We start from the raw sequence: 12,716 nt of genomic DNA on the forward strand, positions 1-12,716 counted from the left end.
TCCATCCGAACTTCCTTTTTCTCAGGAAGCCGGCTCACTCACTTGGGATCCTGGAAAATTAAGATATTTAATTATATCTTAAGATATAAGAGGATATTTAAATAAAAGAGGATATTTAAGCCAAGTGACTCCCAGTTGTATAAAAGATACTTGATACAGAACAGCAGTCATCAACAGTATCTTCCCAAGACTATGGAGAGTCTGCTAAGATTTAAGCCCCCAAAATATATACATATTTCTAACAAGGTTTTTACCTGCTTCTTTTCTTCTGACTGGTCTCTCTCAGGGTACATTTTCAGCAATAAACTCAGATCCAGCTCGAGGCTTGAGCCTAACAAGGAATTACTTTCATTGCCATCAAGCTTTCTCATGATTTCTAGCAAATGAAGGCAAATACAGGGGATTAATTGTGAAAAGCAACACTGAAATGTTTCAAACGTTATGTCAAAATGATTTTCTGCAAAAGTGTGACACAAGAGTATTCAAAAACCTATAAGAAGGCAGTTGTGGGGACTTCCTGGTAGTCCAGCGGCTAAGACTCTACACTCCCAATGCAGGGGGCTGGGGTTTGACCCCTGGTCAGGGATTTCAGTCCCATATGTCCCAATTTAACAAAAGATCCTGTATTTGTTACTAAGCCCCTCACAACCAAATAAATAAATCTTTTACATATATATATACATATATATATATATATATTTTTTTTTTTAAAGACAACAGTTGCTCACAGGAAACTTGTGTTTTCTTCTGAAATAATAGGTACATGTTTTGATATCAGTGATAAAGAATCTGCCTGCAATGCAAAACACCAGGGTTTGAACCCTGCTTCGGGAAGATCCCCTGGAGAAGGGAATGGCAACCCACTCCAGTGTTCTGGCCTGGAGAATGCCATGGACAGAGGAGCCTGGCAGGCTACAGCCCACGGGCTCACGAACAGTCGGACACGAGTGAGCGAGCAACACTTTAAGTCTGACGCAGCGTTACTCATCAGCCTCCTCCAGCGGGAAGCGGACGCTCCTACCGGCGCTGGCGGAGGGCCTGCACCACTGGCACCCGAAGGCACACTCTGAAGTCGAGTCCGGGTAGCTCATCACTTCCCCTTCCAGGTTTGGAAACGCCACCATGTGGTCCTTGGAAAACGGGCCATCATACACACGCCCGTTCTTGAAGGTTAATCGGCCCTGCAGAGAGAAAGACAGCTGTTTGCAGCTTAGGGAAAGATTTTTAGAAACCATTGATAAATTTACATCAATATCTTTTCAATAGGAGGCTTTCATTTGTTAAGATCTGCACTTAGTTCACACACAGTCAGGCTCATAGAGTCTCAGGTCACCGTGTAGATCCTCTCTCCAACTCCCATTTTCCTCTCCTCTCTCTGTATATCCCCCACCGTCTCTCCATAACCCTGAGCACCCCTAGGTCACAGAATGTGGCTTATTAAATAATGACCAGCAGAGGTGCCTATCACAGAATGGGGACTAATCTTGATATTTGTCGAACCCAGGCCAATAGTTAGTCTGACTCAGAGGTGGGCAAATGACCCAATTCAGCTCAGTAAAGCTAAAGACATGTGTGGAAAATTTCTGCGAAAGGAGTTTCTTCTCTCCTTCTACTTAGTGGGGTATGTAGGCGAGAAGCCTGGAACCACAACAGCCATCTTGCAGTCATGAGGGAGGAATAATAATGCAGCATAATAATGAAGCTGACATGGTAGGTGAGACATGGATGGATGGAAGAGAAAGATTTAAGTTAGATTTTCTGTTACTTGCAACCAAAACCACCCTAACATACACCACAAATTAAATAAACTCTAAATATACAGGAAATTGATGATATGTTAGAAATTACTCTGGTGGCGCAGATGGTAAAGAATCTGCCTGCAATGCAGAAGACCCAGGTTCAATCCCTGGGTTGGGAAGATGCCCTGGAGAAAGGAATGGCAACCCACTCCAGTATTCTTGCCTGGAGAATTCCATGGACAGAGGAGTCTGGTGGCCTACAGTCCATGGGATCACAAAGAGTTGGACATGACTGAGTAACTAACACACCACACCATCATCTTAACAAATCGGTAAGTTAGCCTACACAAAATGGCTAATACAGTTTCCTAGGTAGAGAAAGTCATGCCTTTACATAACCTTTAAGATGCAACCGTCACAGGTCTGTACTTACCATGCCGTGTTTTTTATTGGAGACCCACTCTCCCTCATACATGGCTCCACTGGCATAGTAGAACTTTCCGTGGCCGTGGCGGTATCCGTTCACAAACTCGCCTACGTATTCATTTCTCAAAGGATACTGGGAGTAGGGGATTCTCTTTAGAAACCATGTGTGTGTGCCAAGGCCGTTCTGAAAAGAATCAAATTCCCATGAGAAATACTCAAAACAGTTCCTCTTTTTACCTGAATCTATTTAAATAAGGTATGAATCAAATGCAGGGACTCATTTGAAGGGGCAAAAAGCATGGGCATTGGAGTCACACAGACTCAGTCGTCACAGGACTCATGGGACTGATGAATTTACCAGTCAAAGAACCCAATTTGTGTGCGAGACCTTTAGAGCAAACTAGATGCTGACAAAACAGCACGTTTTAAAAGGCTGATCTAACCATAGAGAGAATGGAATAATAATGCCGTCAGCAACATGGATGGACCTAGAGACGACAGGGCCTGGACTGAAGTCAGAAAGAAAAAGACAAACACTGTATGATATAGATCATACGTGCGATCTACAATACAACACAGATGCCTGTATGTACAAAACAGACTCACGGGACAGACCTGTGGTTGCCAAGGGGAAGAAGGGGTAGGGGAGGGAAAGACTGGGAGTTTGGGATTCGCGGATGCAAACCATCACATACAGAATGAACAGACAATAACTTTCCACTGTAGTTAGTGTACAGGGAACTATATTCGGTAATCAGTGATAAACCATGATGGAAAAGAATATGAAAAAGAATATATATAACTGAATATATATATATAGATAACTGAATCACCATGCTATCCAGCAGAAATTAACACAAAACTGTCAATCAACTATACTTCAGTAATTTTTTTAAAAAAAGGCTGATTTAGGGACTTCCCTGGCAGTCCAGTTGTTGAGACTCTGCACTTCCACTGCAGGGAGTATGGGTTCAATGCCTGCTCAGCGAACTAAGATCCCATATGCCATGTGGCACGGCCAAATGATAGAAAAAGGAAAAGAAGATTGAAAAATTTTAAAAGGCTGATTTAGCCGAGTAATCATCACGGGAGTTTCTAAATTTAACACTGCCTGAATTTCAGATTGCCACACGATACCCAACAAACAATTCCCGGACTGAGAGTCCGCAGAGCGTCTGCCGCTGGGTTGCTGCCTCTGCTGTTACACGGTCGCTCAGTTGTGTTTGACCCTTTGCGACCTCATGGACTGTAGCCCACCCGGCTCCTCTGTCTGTGGGAATTCCCAGGCAAGAATACTGGAGTCGGTTGTCATTTCCTTCTCCAGGTTATCTTCCTGGCCCAGGGATCCAACTCACGTCTCCTGCATTGCAGGCGGATTCCTCACCGCTGAGCCACCAGGGAAGCCCTGCCTCTGGGTATGTTCCGCTAAGACCGGCTGGTACCTGGACCCCGTGCTTCCACTGACCGGTGTACTCCTCGTTAGTCGTCAGCCACCTCATCCTACCTTCCCCGTGGCGCACGTTGTTCTCCCACTGACCCTCGTATATGTTCCCGGACTTGTAACTAGGACCACAGACCAAACAATTAAAACCAGTTATCTCACGTTCCTTTACCTTAAGGACTTTATCTTAAACTTTCTCCCTAAACGCCTTTGAAGAAATCTAGCCCTTGTGCCCATACAGTCTTCCCTGTATTTAAATTCAGTCAACAGGCACGAGGTTTGCAAAAGCGATTCTCCCAGGGGTGGGGGTTGTGGAGGGTGGGTGGGGGGAGAATAGATCACTGTATAAAATCTTTTGATCGTTTAATTATCTGACAAAGTGGATAAGAATAGCACTTTTAAAAAAAAATCTTTTAAAAACAATTCCCTATACTATTATGGTTAATATTTTGGTTAATATTAAAATTTAAATATTTAATTAAAATAATTAAAACCAAAATATTTTGGTTAACATTTTGCCCCAGATATTTTATTTCTTTGCCCAAAATATTTGGTTCCATCAGCTGAGTCTAAATATTCCACCCTGCTTATACAGCAAATGTATTCTCTGTAAGTTCTACACCTTATCTTTAAATAGCCTCAGGGAAAAGCTATCTGGGGCCACAAATGCTTTTTGCTAGCACCTGAAACACGGCAGGGGAGGGGAGGAGACCACAGATACCTACCATCTTATCCCCCAGCCCTTTCTGATGTTGTGTATCCAATCTCCTTCATACCAAGAGGTGCCCTCTTGATTATAATAAATGGAGCCCTAGAACAAGGAATACCATTAAAAAAAAAAATCAAACCTCATAAAACTGGTTTTTTAAAAAGGTAAAGATAGAAACATATGATTTTATGGCATCCAAAGGATGTGGAAGATGTCATCCTTACGACATCTTCGGTAAGACATAAAGTCGGGCTCATGCTTCCGGTTTGTGAGTGAGGACGTGGTCACATGTGTGGCTGCCTCGCCCACCTTTCCGTGTCTTTTGCCGTGGCACCAGTGGCCGATGTAGGACACGGGCTGCGTGCTGCACTTGAACATGCCGAATCCGTGCCTCATGCCGCCGACCACTTCTCCTTCATAGGTGCTGCCATCTGGCCACGTGAAGATGCCGTGGTTCATGGGGATGTTCTTCACAAAGTCGCCCTGTGGCAACACGGCCATCAGAAAGAAGCAAGCGGGGAGATCCCTCACCTGGACACACGGAGACCACGCCAGCCTTTCCTCCCAAGGCAACGGCTGAGTACCCCCCGAGCCCCCAGCCCCCTCCTCCCATCCCCGCACAGCCCAGCCTCCCTCACCGGGTCCTGGCATGGACCAGAAACCCAGGCGGAATGAATGACCGGGAAGGCTGTGAGCTGACAGAGCTGCAGGAAGCCAGCAGGGGACACGGTGCAGGGGCGCCTCCCAAGCCTGGCCTTGGCAACCCTGGACTCTGCAACCCGCCTCAAGGGAGGTTAATTCACTGCTTCCCAGGAGTTGCTGACCATTAGCCAGGCTCAGTGATGGCCGGTGGAAACTCCAACACTCTGCAGACACATCAGCTGACCGCCTGCCCCGGGGGCGCCTTCCAGATAATCCCCTGTGGTCGGAGCCCTGGAGGGGTGCACAGCACAGGGTCCTGCACACCTCAGCCCGGAGGCTTCGGGTTCCTCTCCAGGAACGTGAGCCTCTGGAGGTGAGATCCCACCAGACGTCCCAGGAGGCCAGGGACCTTCCTGAGGACGCGTCTGGGGAAGCAGGAACCCTGCCCGTAAACCCTCCTGACTGGGCTGGTGTGTGTGTTGGAGGGGGCAATGTCTACAGAAATCAGCCCCACCTGACCTTCCAGAGATGATAAATGAACCAGAGGCCAGGCCAGGTGGCAGGGTTTGGGGGAAGAGATGCGTTCCTGGGAAAGCCTGGCCTGAAACGGCAGTTGGCACCCAATCCTCTGGCCGCCCTGGACCTCAGGTGCTCTCTTCCCTCCATGATGGTGATGGGGGACGCCCTCCCCTCGCTCTGCCCAGCCCCGTCTCCCACTGCCCAGGCCACTCAGCTGCCAACCTGGCCCAGACGTGCCTGTTTCCCTCCCCTGGCTGTTTGAATATGTGCATCATGCCCTCCATTTTAAATACTTTCATTACGACTTATAAACACCATTGCATTAGCAGCTCTGCAACTGTGATTTTCAGAGCAGCGTTTCAGGCCCACTCACACTGTGTAGACACGGATCTAAAAATACATATTCCCCTCAGCCCAGCAAGATGGGATATGTGAAACCCATATCATGGAACATAAGTAGCCAGTAAAAATCGATGGATCTCAGTCAATGGATGTGATCTGATCTCTAGAAAAATATAGGGGCAGAAGAGAGGGTATAATGAACTATCTCTGGGACTTCCCTGGTGGCCTAATGGCTAAGACTGTGAGTTCCGAATGCAGGGGGCCGAGGTGCGATCCCTGGTCAGGGAACTAGATCCCAAAGGCCGCAACTAAGATCCAGCACAGCCAAATAAATAAATAAAAAGTAAGTAAATAAAGTACCTCTGTTTATAAAAGGTGGGAGAGGCTGAAGAATATCTCCGAACAAATATACAGACAAAAACGGAAACTGGTGACAGTTTACAGAGGGGCCCCTAACGTAACGACTTACTTGTCACCTCCGTTCTTTGGGTCTGTGGATTTTTTTAACCCATGTGCTGAGCAATTTTTATGAAACTATCTTTTTTTTTTCCCTTTTGGCTGCATCATGCAGTAGGCCAGATCTTAGTTCCCCAACAAGGGATCGAACCCAGGTCCCCTGCAGTGGAAGTGCAGAGTCCTAACCACTGGACCGCCCAGTGGTTAGGAGACCCTGATACTAGCTAGGAGCCTGTGGGAACCTACCATTAAATTACATAGTTAGCTTAGAACTGCAACATATTATACGCTTTACCTCGTATTTCAATCCATCAGCCCAGATGTAAGTCCCCTGTCCGTGCATGAGTCCTTCGGAGAACATGCCCTTCAAAACAGAACAACAAAGCCTTAGGCCCAATCTTGATTTCATACAACTGCCACCCAGGGATTCAGCTCTTAAAAGGGAACCGTGTTCCACAAAATGCTGGTCCAGCTGGGAGCTGGTACCACACTGGCGTCCATCTGGTTCTAAAAAGGTTTGGAGTCCAGAAAAACTCAGGTCCCTAAAACTGACACCAGGCAGTGCTAAGCAGTTGTTAAACTGAGCTCTGAATTCAGCCTTCCTCTCCTAACTAAGCTGTTGGAAAACTACCACTCAAACTCATATGCTTTGGGTTTTGCATTTCAAACTTTAAAGTTTTTTTTTTTTTAATTATTTAGACCAGATGTCCTCAGTTGCTCAGTCGTGTCCAACGCTTTGCAACTCCATGGACTATAGCCTGCCAGGCTCCTCTGCCCTTGGAATTTTCCAGGCAAGAATACTGGAGTGGGTCACTGTTCCCTTCTCCAGGGGATCTTCCCAATCCAGGGATTGAACCCAGGTCTCCTGCATTGCAAGCGGATTCTTTACCAGCTGAGCCACCAGGGAAGAATACTGGAGTGGATAGCCTATCCCTTTTCCAGTGGATCTTCCTGACCCAGGAATGGAACCAGGGTTTCCTGCATTGCAAGCAGATTCTTTACCAACTGAGCTATCAGGGAAGCCCAACATTATTGAAATTTACACTAAAAAATAGCAAATATTTTTTCTTAAATGGTAAATTTAATGTACATTTTACCACAAACTTTTAACTTATGAAAAGCATACATCAATACAGCAATGTAGTCCTAAGTAAAAAAAAAGGTTCAAGGTGTTATCTACAAAATCAATATGCCCATGTAAAAATACTGATTCATCCATTCAGGAAATAAAAAGGACAGAGAAAACTGAAAAAATTTATGGCAAAAGGATGCTGGGATTTTAATTTTACTCTTTGTTATTTACTTTAGTGACCTTAATGTTGTTTGTACAATAAATAAAAATCAGGAAAAGGAAAAAATATCTAAAACTGGAAAAAGGAAAAAAAAAATCTAAAATGATTATTTCAATTGTACTGAGTCATGTTTTTGCCTTAAAATATATACTTGGAGTTCACAATAAAATCGGCATTAAGTATTTCCAATTCCTTCTGGAATTGGAATCAGAGGGCGTTTCTTTTTTTTTTTTTTCCAGAGGGCGTTTCTGAAGACGCAAATCTAAGATGATCACCCCACACTGTCTGCCTTGCCCAGTCCCAAAACGTGTAACTCACCTGGTAGGTACAGCCTCCTTGGAAGATGGCAAACCCTTCTCCCTCATACAGCCCACGGACTTTTTCCCCTTCATAGCTGCAGTGAAATAAAGCTCAAGGCAGTGAATCATGTGAGGAAACCCCAGTGACTGGGGATTAAAACAAAAAAGGAGTATCAGTGAAGACGTGCAAACGATATCTCACGTTCCCCCGACAAGCATCACACCCACGCCCCCAGGACCACTGTGTGCCTGCCCTTTCTAAGTACTGGGGCTTGGGCTGTGAACAAGTTCCTACCCTCAGAAGTTTATGGTCCAAAGAGGAGAGACAGACAATCAAAAGGAAACAAATGAATAAGATAATTCCAGACCACATTTAATTTTTGTGAAAGAAATGATCGGGGAATGTGACCCTGAATGAGGAGGAGGTTACCTGGTAACAAAGAACCTTGAGAAGAGGATCCCTGGGAGGAGGAAACTGCAGGTGCAAAGGCTCTGAGGCAGGAACGAGCCCGCCGTCTCAAGTTCAGCTGCATGGCTGGACCACACGGAGGAGGGGAGTGATGGGAGGGAGACCAGGGGAGGCAGAAGCTGGGTGGGCAGGCAGGTGGGCTGAGATAAAGACTTGCCATCAAGTACAAAGCTCTAGAAGCAATCATGAGAAGGTTTTCAGAACTGGGTTGGACAGGACCAGATTTACATCTTAAAAAGATCACTCTGGCTGCTTCAGAGAACAGACTGGCGGGGAGAGTGAGCTGCCGGGAGGGACCAGTGGGCGGCGAGAGAGATGAAAGCGTTGGGAATATTCCGGACAGTTTTCCATCTGGGGTGTGAAAACATTCTGGAAACGGACAGTGGGGATGGCTGCATAACGTGGAGAGTGTACTTAATGCCTCTGATTTACACGTAAAAGGATTTAAAATAAGTATATTTCACTATGATAATTTTAAAGCTTTTTTTTTTAAGATATATTCTGGATGTAGAGCCAATAGGGCTTGCTGACGTGCTGGCTTTGGGCAAGGAAGGTGCCAAGAACAGTGCCCAGATTTTTAGTTCCGAACTGATAACATGTGACTTTATCACCTTGCTCACCTCCAGGCTCTGAGGCGAGTGAGGTGGAAAACAAATGGCCCTGTGACAGCTGTGACCACAGTGGGCGTATTCCAAGAATCCAGAGTAGAATAAATATTAGAAAACCTATGATGAGGACATTAGTTCTACGACTTCAGGCCTGGATGTAGGGAAATGGTGATGCCCTAAGAGAAACAGGGACCAAGGGATGAACCCACAGCTGGGACAGAAACAGCAGCATCCAGAGAAACCTTCCAAGGTGTGAATTCTCATTTATTTCCCCCCATTAAGAACCTGAGGCTCAGAAAGGTTCGGCAGTGGGGCTGGCATCCTAGAGCTAAGACTCACATCCTGACTGTGGTTATTTCAAGTCCTGCAGTCTTTGCTTTGGGATGCAAGATCAGTGGACGATGTCCAGTAGGGCATTAAAAACTTGAACCAAAAACTCACGGAGACAGAACAATGCTAAAGGCATAGATGTTTACAGTCATCTAGGGAGATGGACGGAGAAGGCAATGGCACCCCACTCCAGTACTCTTGCCTGGAAAATCCCATGGACAGAGGAGCCTGGTACGCTGTAGTCCATGGGGTCGCTAAGAGTCGGACACAACTGAGTGACTTCACTTTCACTTTTCACTTTCATGCATTGGAGAAGGAAACGGCAACCCACTCCAGTGTTCTTGCCTGGAGAATCCCAGGGATGGGAGAGCCTGGTGGGCTGCCGTCTATGGGGTCGCACAGAGTCGGACCCAACTGAAGCGACTTAGCAGCAGCAGCAGCGGCAGGGAGATGGAAGGAAGGAAGGGAGGGAAGTCGCTCAGTCGTGTCCGACTCTTAGCGACTCCATGGACTGCGGCCCACCAGGCTCCTCCGTCCATGGGATTTTCCAGGCAAGAGGACTGGAGTGGGGTGCAAAGTAAAGCTATAATAAGAGATCATCCACAGACAGAAAACAGACAGCATGGAAGTCGGAGTCAAGGGAATGTGGAAGAGGCAGCTCATTAAATCACCTTTCAAGAAAAAAGAAAAGTCAAGACTTCCCTAGTGGTCCAGTGGCTAAGACTACGTATGGGCTCCCAGTGCAGGGGGCCTGGGTTCAGTCCCTGGTCAGGGAACTAGACCCCACTTGCCGCAACTAAGATCCCACATGCTGCAACAAAGACCCCACACAGCCAAATAAGTACATGAAGAAACATTTAAAAGAAAGAAAAAATCACCTTTCTACTATGAGTTTGGTCAGAACGGGCTCTTCGTACTGGGTGGTATCTTCATTCGGCAGACTCTCGCTTTTGACCTCTCTCTTGACTCCCGGGTCCTTGGGCTGCACGTCCAGTGCTGGCGCGGCACTCGGCGACGCGTCTTGCCTGGGGGCATTGCCATCTTGTTTGGCAAACTCTGGATAATCGGAGGGAGACGAGGGAGATCGGGCAGACTTGTCCCCCTTTTTATCTGCTTTTTTCTTTTCTTTCACCATGGCCTTTAGAAGACCTAAGGTTCACTTTATTTAGATAAGTATCCAATGACTCCTTCAGTTGAAAGCTGTGCGTTTCAAGGACTTGGGGAGTTTTATCTGAAAAATAAAAATTATGTCTCTGAATACTTGAGGGTTTCACTCATAGTTACAATTTTAGTCTTTTTAAAAAGTTATTTATATTTATGGATTTGGCTGAGCCGGGTCTTAGTTGTGGCATATGGGATCCAGTTCCCCGACTAGGGATGGAGCCTGAGCCCCTGGCATTGGGAGCAGAGTCCTCGTCACTGGACCACGAGGAAAGTCCCTACAATTTTAGTTGTACAACCCCAATGTCATTATCATTCTCTTCCTACAGCCTGAAAAACTAATTACAAGGATCAAGTAGCACCAGGTTATAAAAAGCAATTTCAATACTACATTGTCCTAAGATTTTTAAAATTGGAACCACCACCTATCATTTCTTTTCAAATAGTGTTCCAGTAAGAAAGACAACCCTTTGTGGGAAAAAATATCAACCTAACCTCTAAAATCTTACCTACCACCAGTTCATACTGTAAAAGCCCACCTCTGTACGTCCCCCTGGCAAAGTGCTCAGGAGCTGAACCCAGGCTCCTGCACCGTCCCCTTCCCAACCGTCCTTCTGCTTCAGATGTCAAACAGAAAAAACAGTAACTTGTCTGCTTATAAGGATTAAATAAGACAATTCACAAAATCAATTATTCTGTCACTTTCCTATTTTCAAACTTGCAGCCATCGGCTACCTACTCCCTGGGACAGCATGACAATAGATTGAGGCCTCCTATGTCAGACAAGAAACCTTGTGTTAATCATTTGCCCAAGGTCCCAGAGCTGAGGGCCAGGGCTCCAAAGCCATAGTATTCGTGGCCCCCCAAAATTGGCCCCACTGAAGACATCCCAGGACATCAAGCAGGAGGCAGAGGTGAGTCCCAAAAGGCAAGCCAAGACCCCTCTTCCTGTGCCTGAGGGGAGCAGTGGCTGCCGCAGGCCCTCTGCCTGCCTGGCACTCTCTGGCCACCTGATTTCCGCTCACTGTCCCCAACCCCCCAGGCTCTGCTCTCACCAACATGGTCCTGCTCCCCTCTTCCTTCAAAACCCCATCACCCTTTCCAGCCCTGCACCCCCACCTCAGGAATGTCAGCGAAGCAAGACGCTGAGGCTTCTAAACTCGTCTTTACTACAGGCTTTCCGCTCCCCCACCACCGAAGTCTGAACTACTAATAAAGCAAACTTCCTTTCTCGTGGCCTGTTTCTTACCAACTTTTGTGTATCTTCTGCTCTCCCTGAGTTGAGGCTGTATTACGGACCGTTTACTTTCCTTAGCACGAGAGGGGCTCGCATTCTCTGGGCCCAGGCTCCCAGCTCGGTCCTGTCCCTTCCTCCGCCCTCCCCGCCCACCGCTCACCCGCTCGCATCCCCGGAGGCCGAGGAAAAGCCGAACCTGGCCGTCACGCCAGCCCTGACGCAAAGAGGGCCGCACGACTGGGACCCCAGGACCCCCGGAGGCAACCACCTCGGTGGAGACCCAGAGAGGATCCGGCCGGGACGGAGGCAGCACGGCGTCCAGACCCGGACGGTCTCCAGGCAACCATGGGCCCCTCCCCGCCCCGACCTTAAAGGGGCCGCAGCACGTGCTTTGCCCTTCAGAGCAGGTAGCAATATGGAACCCAACTGACCTGGGTTTTCCCTCCTCTGCTAATTGCCCTGCGGCCTCTCTCAGCCTGTATCTTCGCCTTGCTACTGCTAAGTCACTTCAGTCGTGTCCGACTCTGTGCAACCCCATAGACAGCAGCCCACCAGGCTCCCCCGTCCCTGGGATTCTCCAGGCAAGAATACTGGAGTGGGTTGCCATTTCCTTCTGCAATGCATGAAAGTGAAAAGTGAAAGTATCTTTGCTTTAACACAAGACTAACTCAGGAACTCAGGTGTTACTTTTTCATTACTGCCATAAACAAGTTACCCCAAACTTACTGGCTTAAAGCAACACAGATTTATCATCTCACAGTTTCGGGAGGCGTCCAAAAGGAACAGGTTTCTTTGGCAGCTCCGGGGAGAATCCTTAGGTTTCTAGAGGTCACCTTCCTCTATCTTCGAAATCAGCATCATTTATCTCTCTGGCACAGCTGGGGAAAGTTCTCCATTTTTCAGAAGACATGAGCTAGACTGGGCCACAGAACCAACCCAGGGCACGCCGCCCCCATCCCACCACCCTTACACCTGCAGAGCCCCTTTGCCCACCTACAGCAAGTATTCAGGGGTTCTGGGATTAGTACAGGGGGCCTCTGGGGAAG

General features: G+C 47.3%; 1 protein-coding gene across 7 annotated transcripts in view; it reads right to left on the reverse strand.

The window, feature by feature from the left end:
* The window catches only part of LOC109578642 (radial spoke head 10 homolog B), a 26,980-nt gene extending 14,382 nt beyond the window's left edge, over positions 1–12,598 (reverse strand). For 2 of the 7 annotated variants that reach the window (XM_070780213.1, XM_070780209.1), the window contains exons 1-10: positions 11,831–12,007; positions 10,151–10,503; positions 7,885–7,960; positions 6,570–6,638; positions 4,625–4,798; positions 4,332–4,417; positions 3,521–3,728; positions 2,173–2,349; positions 1,022–1,181; positions 255–376 (exon numbers count right to left, since the gene is read on the reverse strand). In XM_070780213.1, the coding sequence (XP_070636314.1) occupies positions 255–376; positions 1,022–1,181; positions 2,173–2,349; positions 3,521–3,728; positions 4,332–4,417; positions 4,625–4,798; positions 6,570–6,638; positions 7,885–7,960; positions 10,151–10,407 (1,329 nt within the window). In that variant the 5' untranslated portion in view covers positions 10,408–10,503; positions 11,831–12,007. Of the gene's footprint in view, positions 1–254; positions 377–1,021; positions 1,182–2,172; positions 2,350–3,520; positions 3,729–4,331; positions 4,418–4,624; positions 4,799–6,569; positions 6,639–7,884; positions 7,961–10,150; positions 10,504–11,682; positions 11,788–11,830; positions 12,009–12,101 lie in introns of those variants that run through there. The other 5 variants (XM_070780210.1, XM_070780214.1, XM_070780211.1 and 2 more) reach the window with 5 other exon arrangements.
* Between the last annotated feature and the right edge of the window lie 118 nt (positions 12,599–12,716).

This window comes from Bos indicus, chromosome 25 (assembly GCF_029378745.1).
Source record: "Bos indicus isolate NIAB-ARS_2022 breed Sahiwal x Tharparkar chromosome 25, NIAB-ARS_B.indTharparkar_mat_pri_1.0, whole genome shotgun sequence".
NCBI lineage: Eukaryota > Metazoa > Chordata > Mammalia > Artiodactyla > Bovidae > Bos > Bos indicus.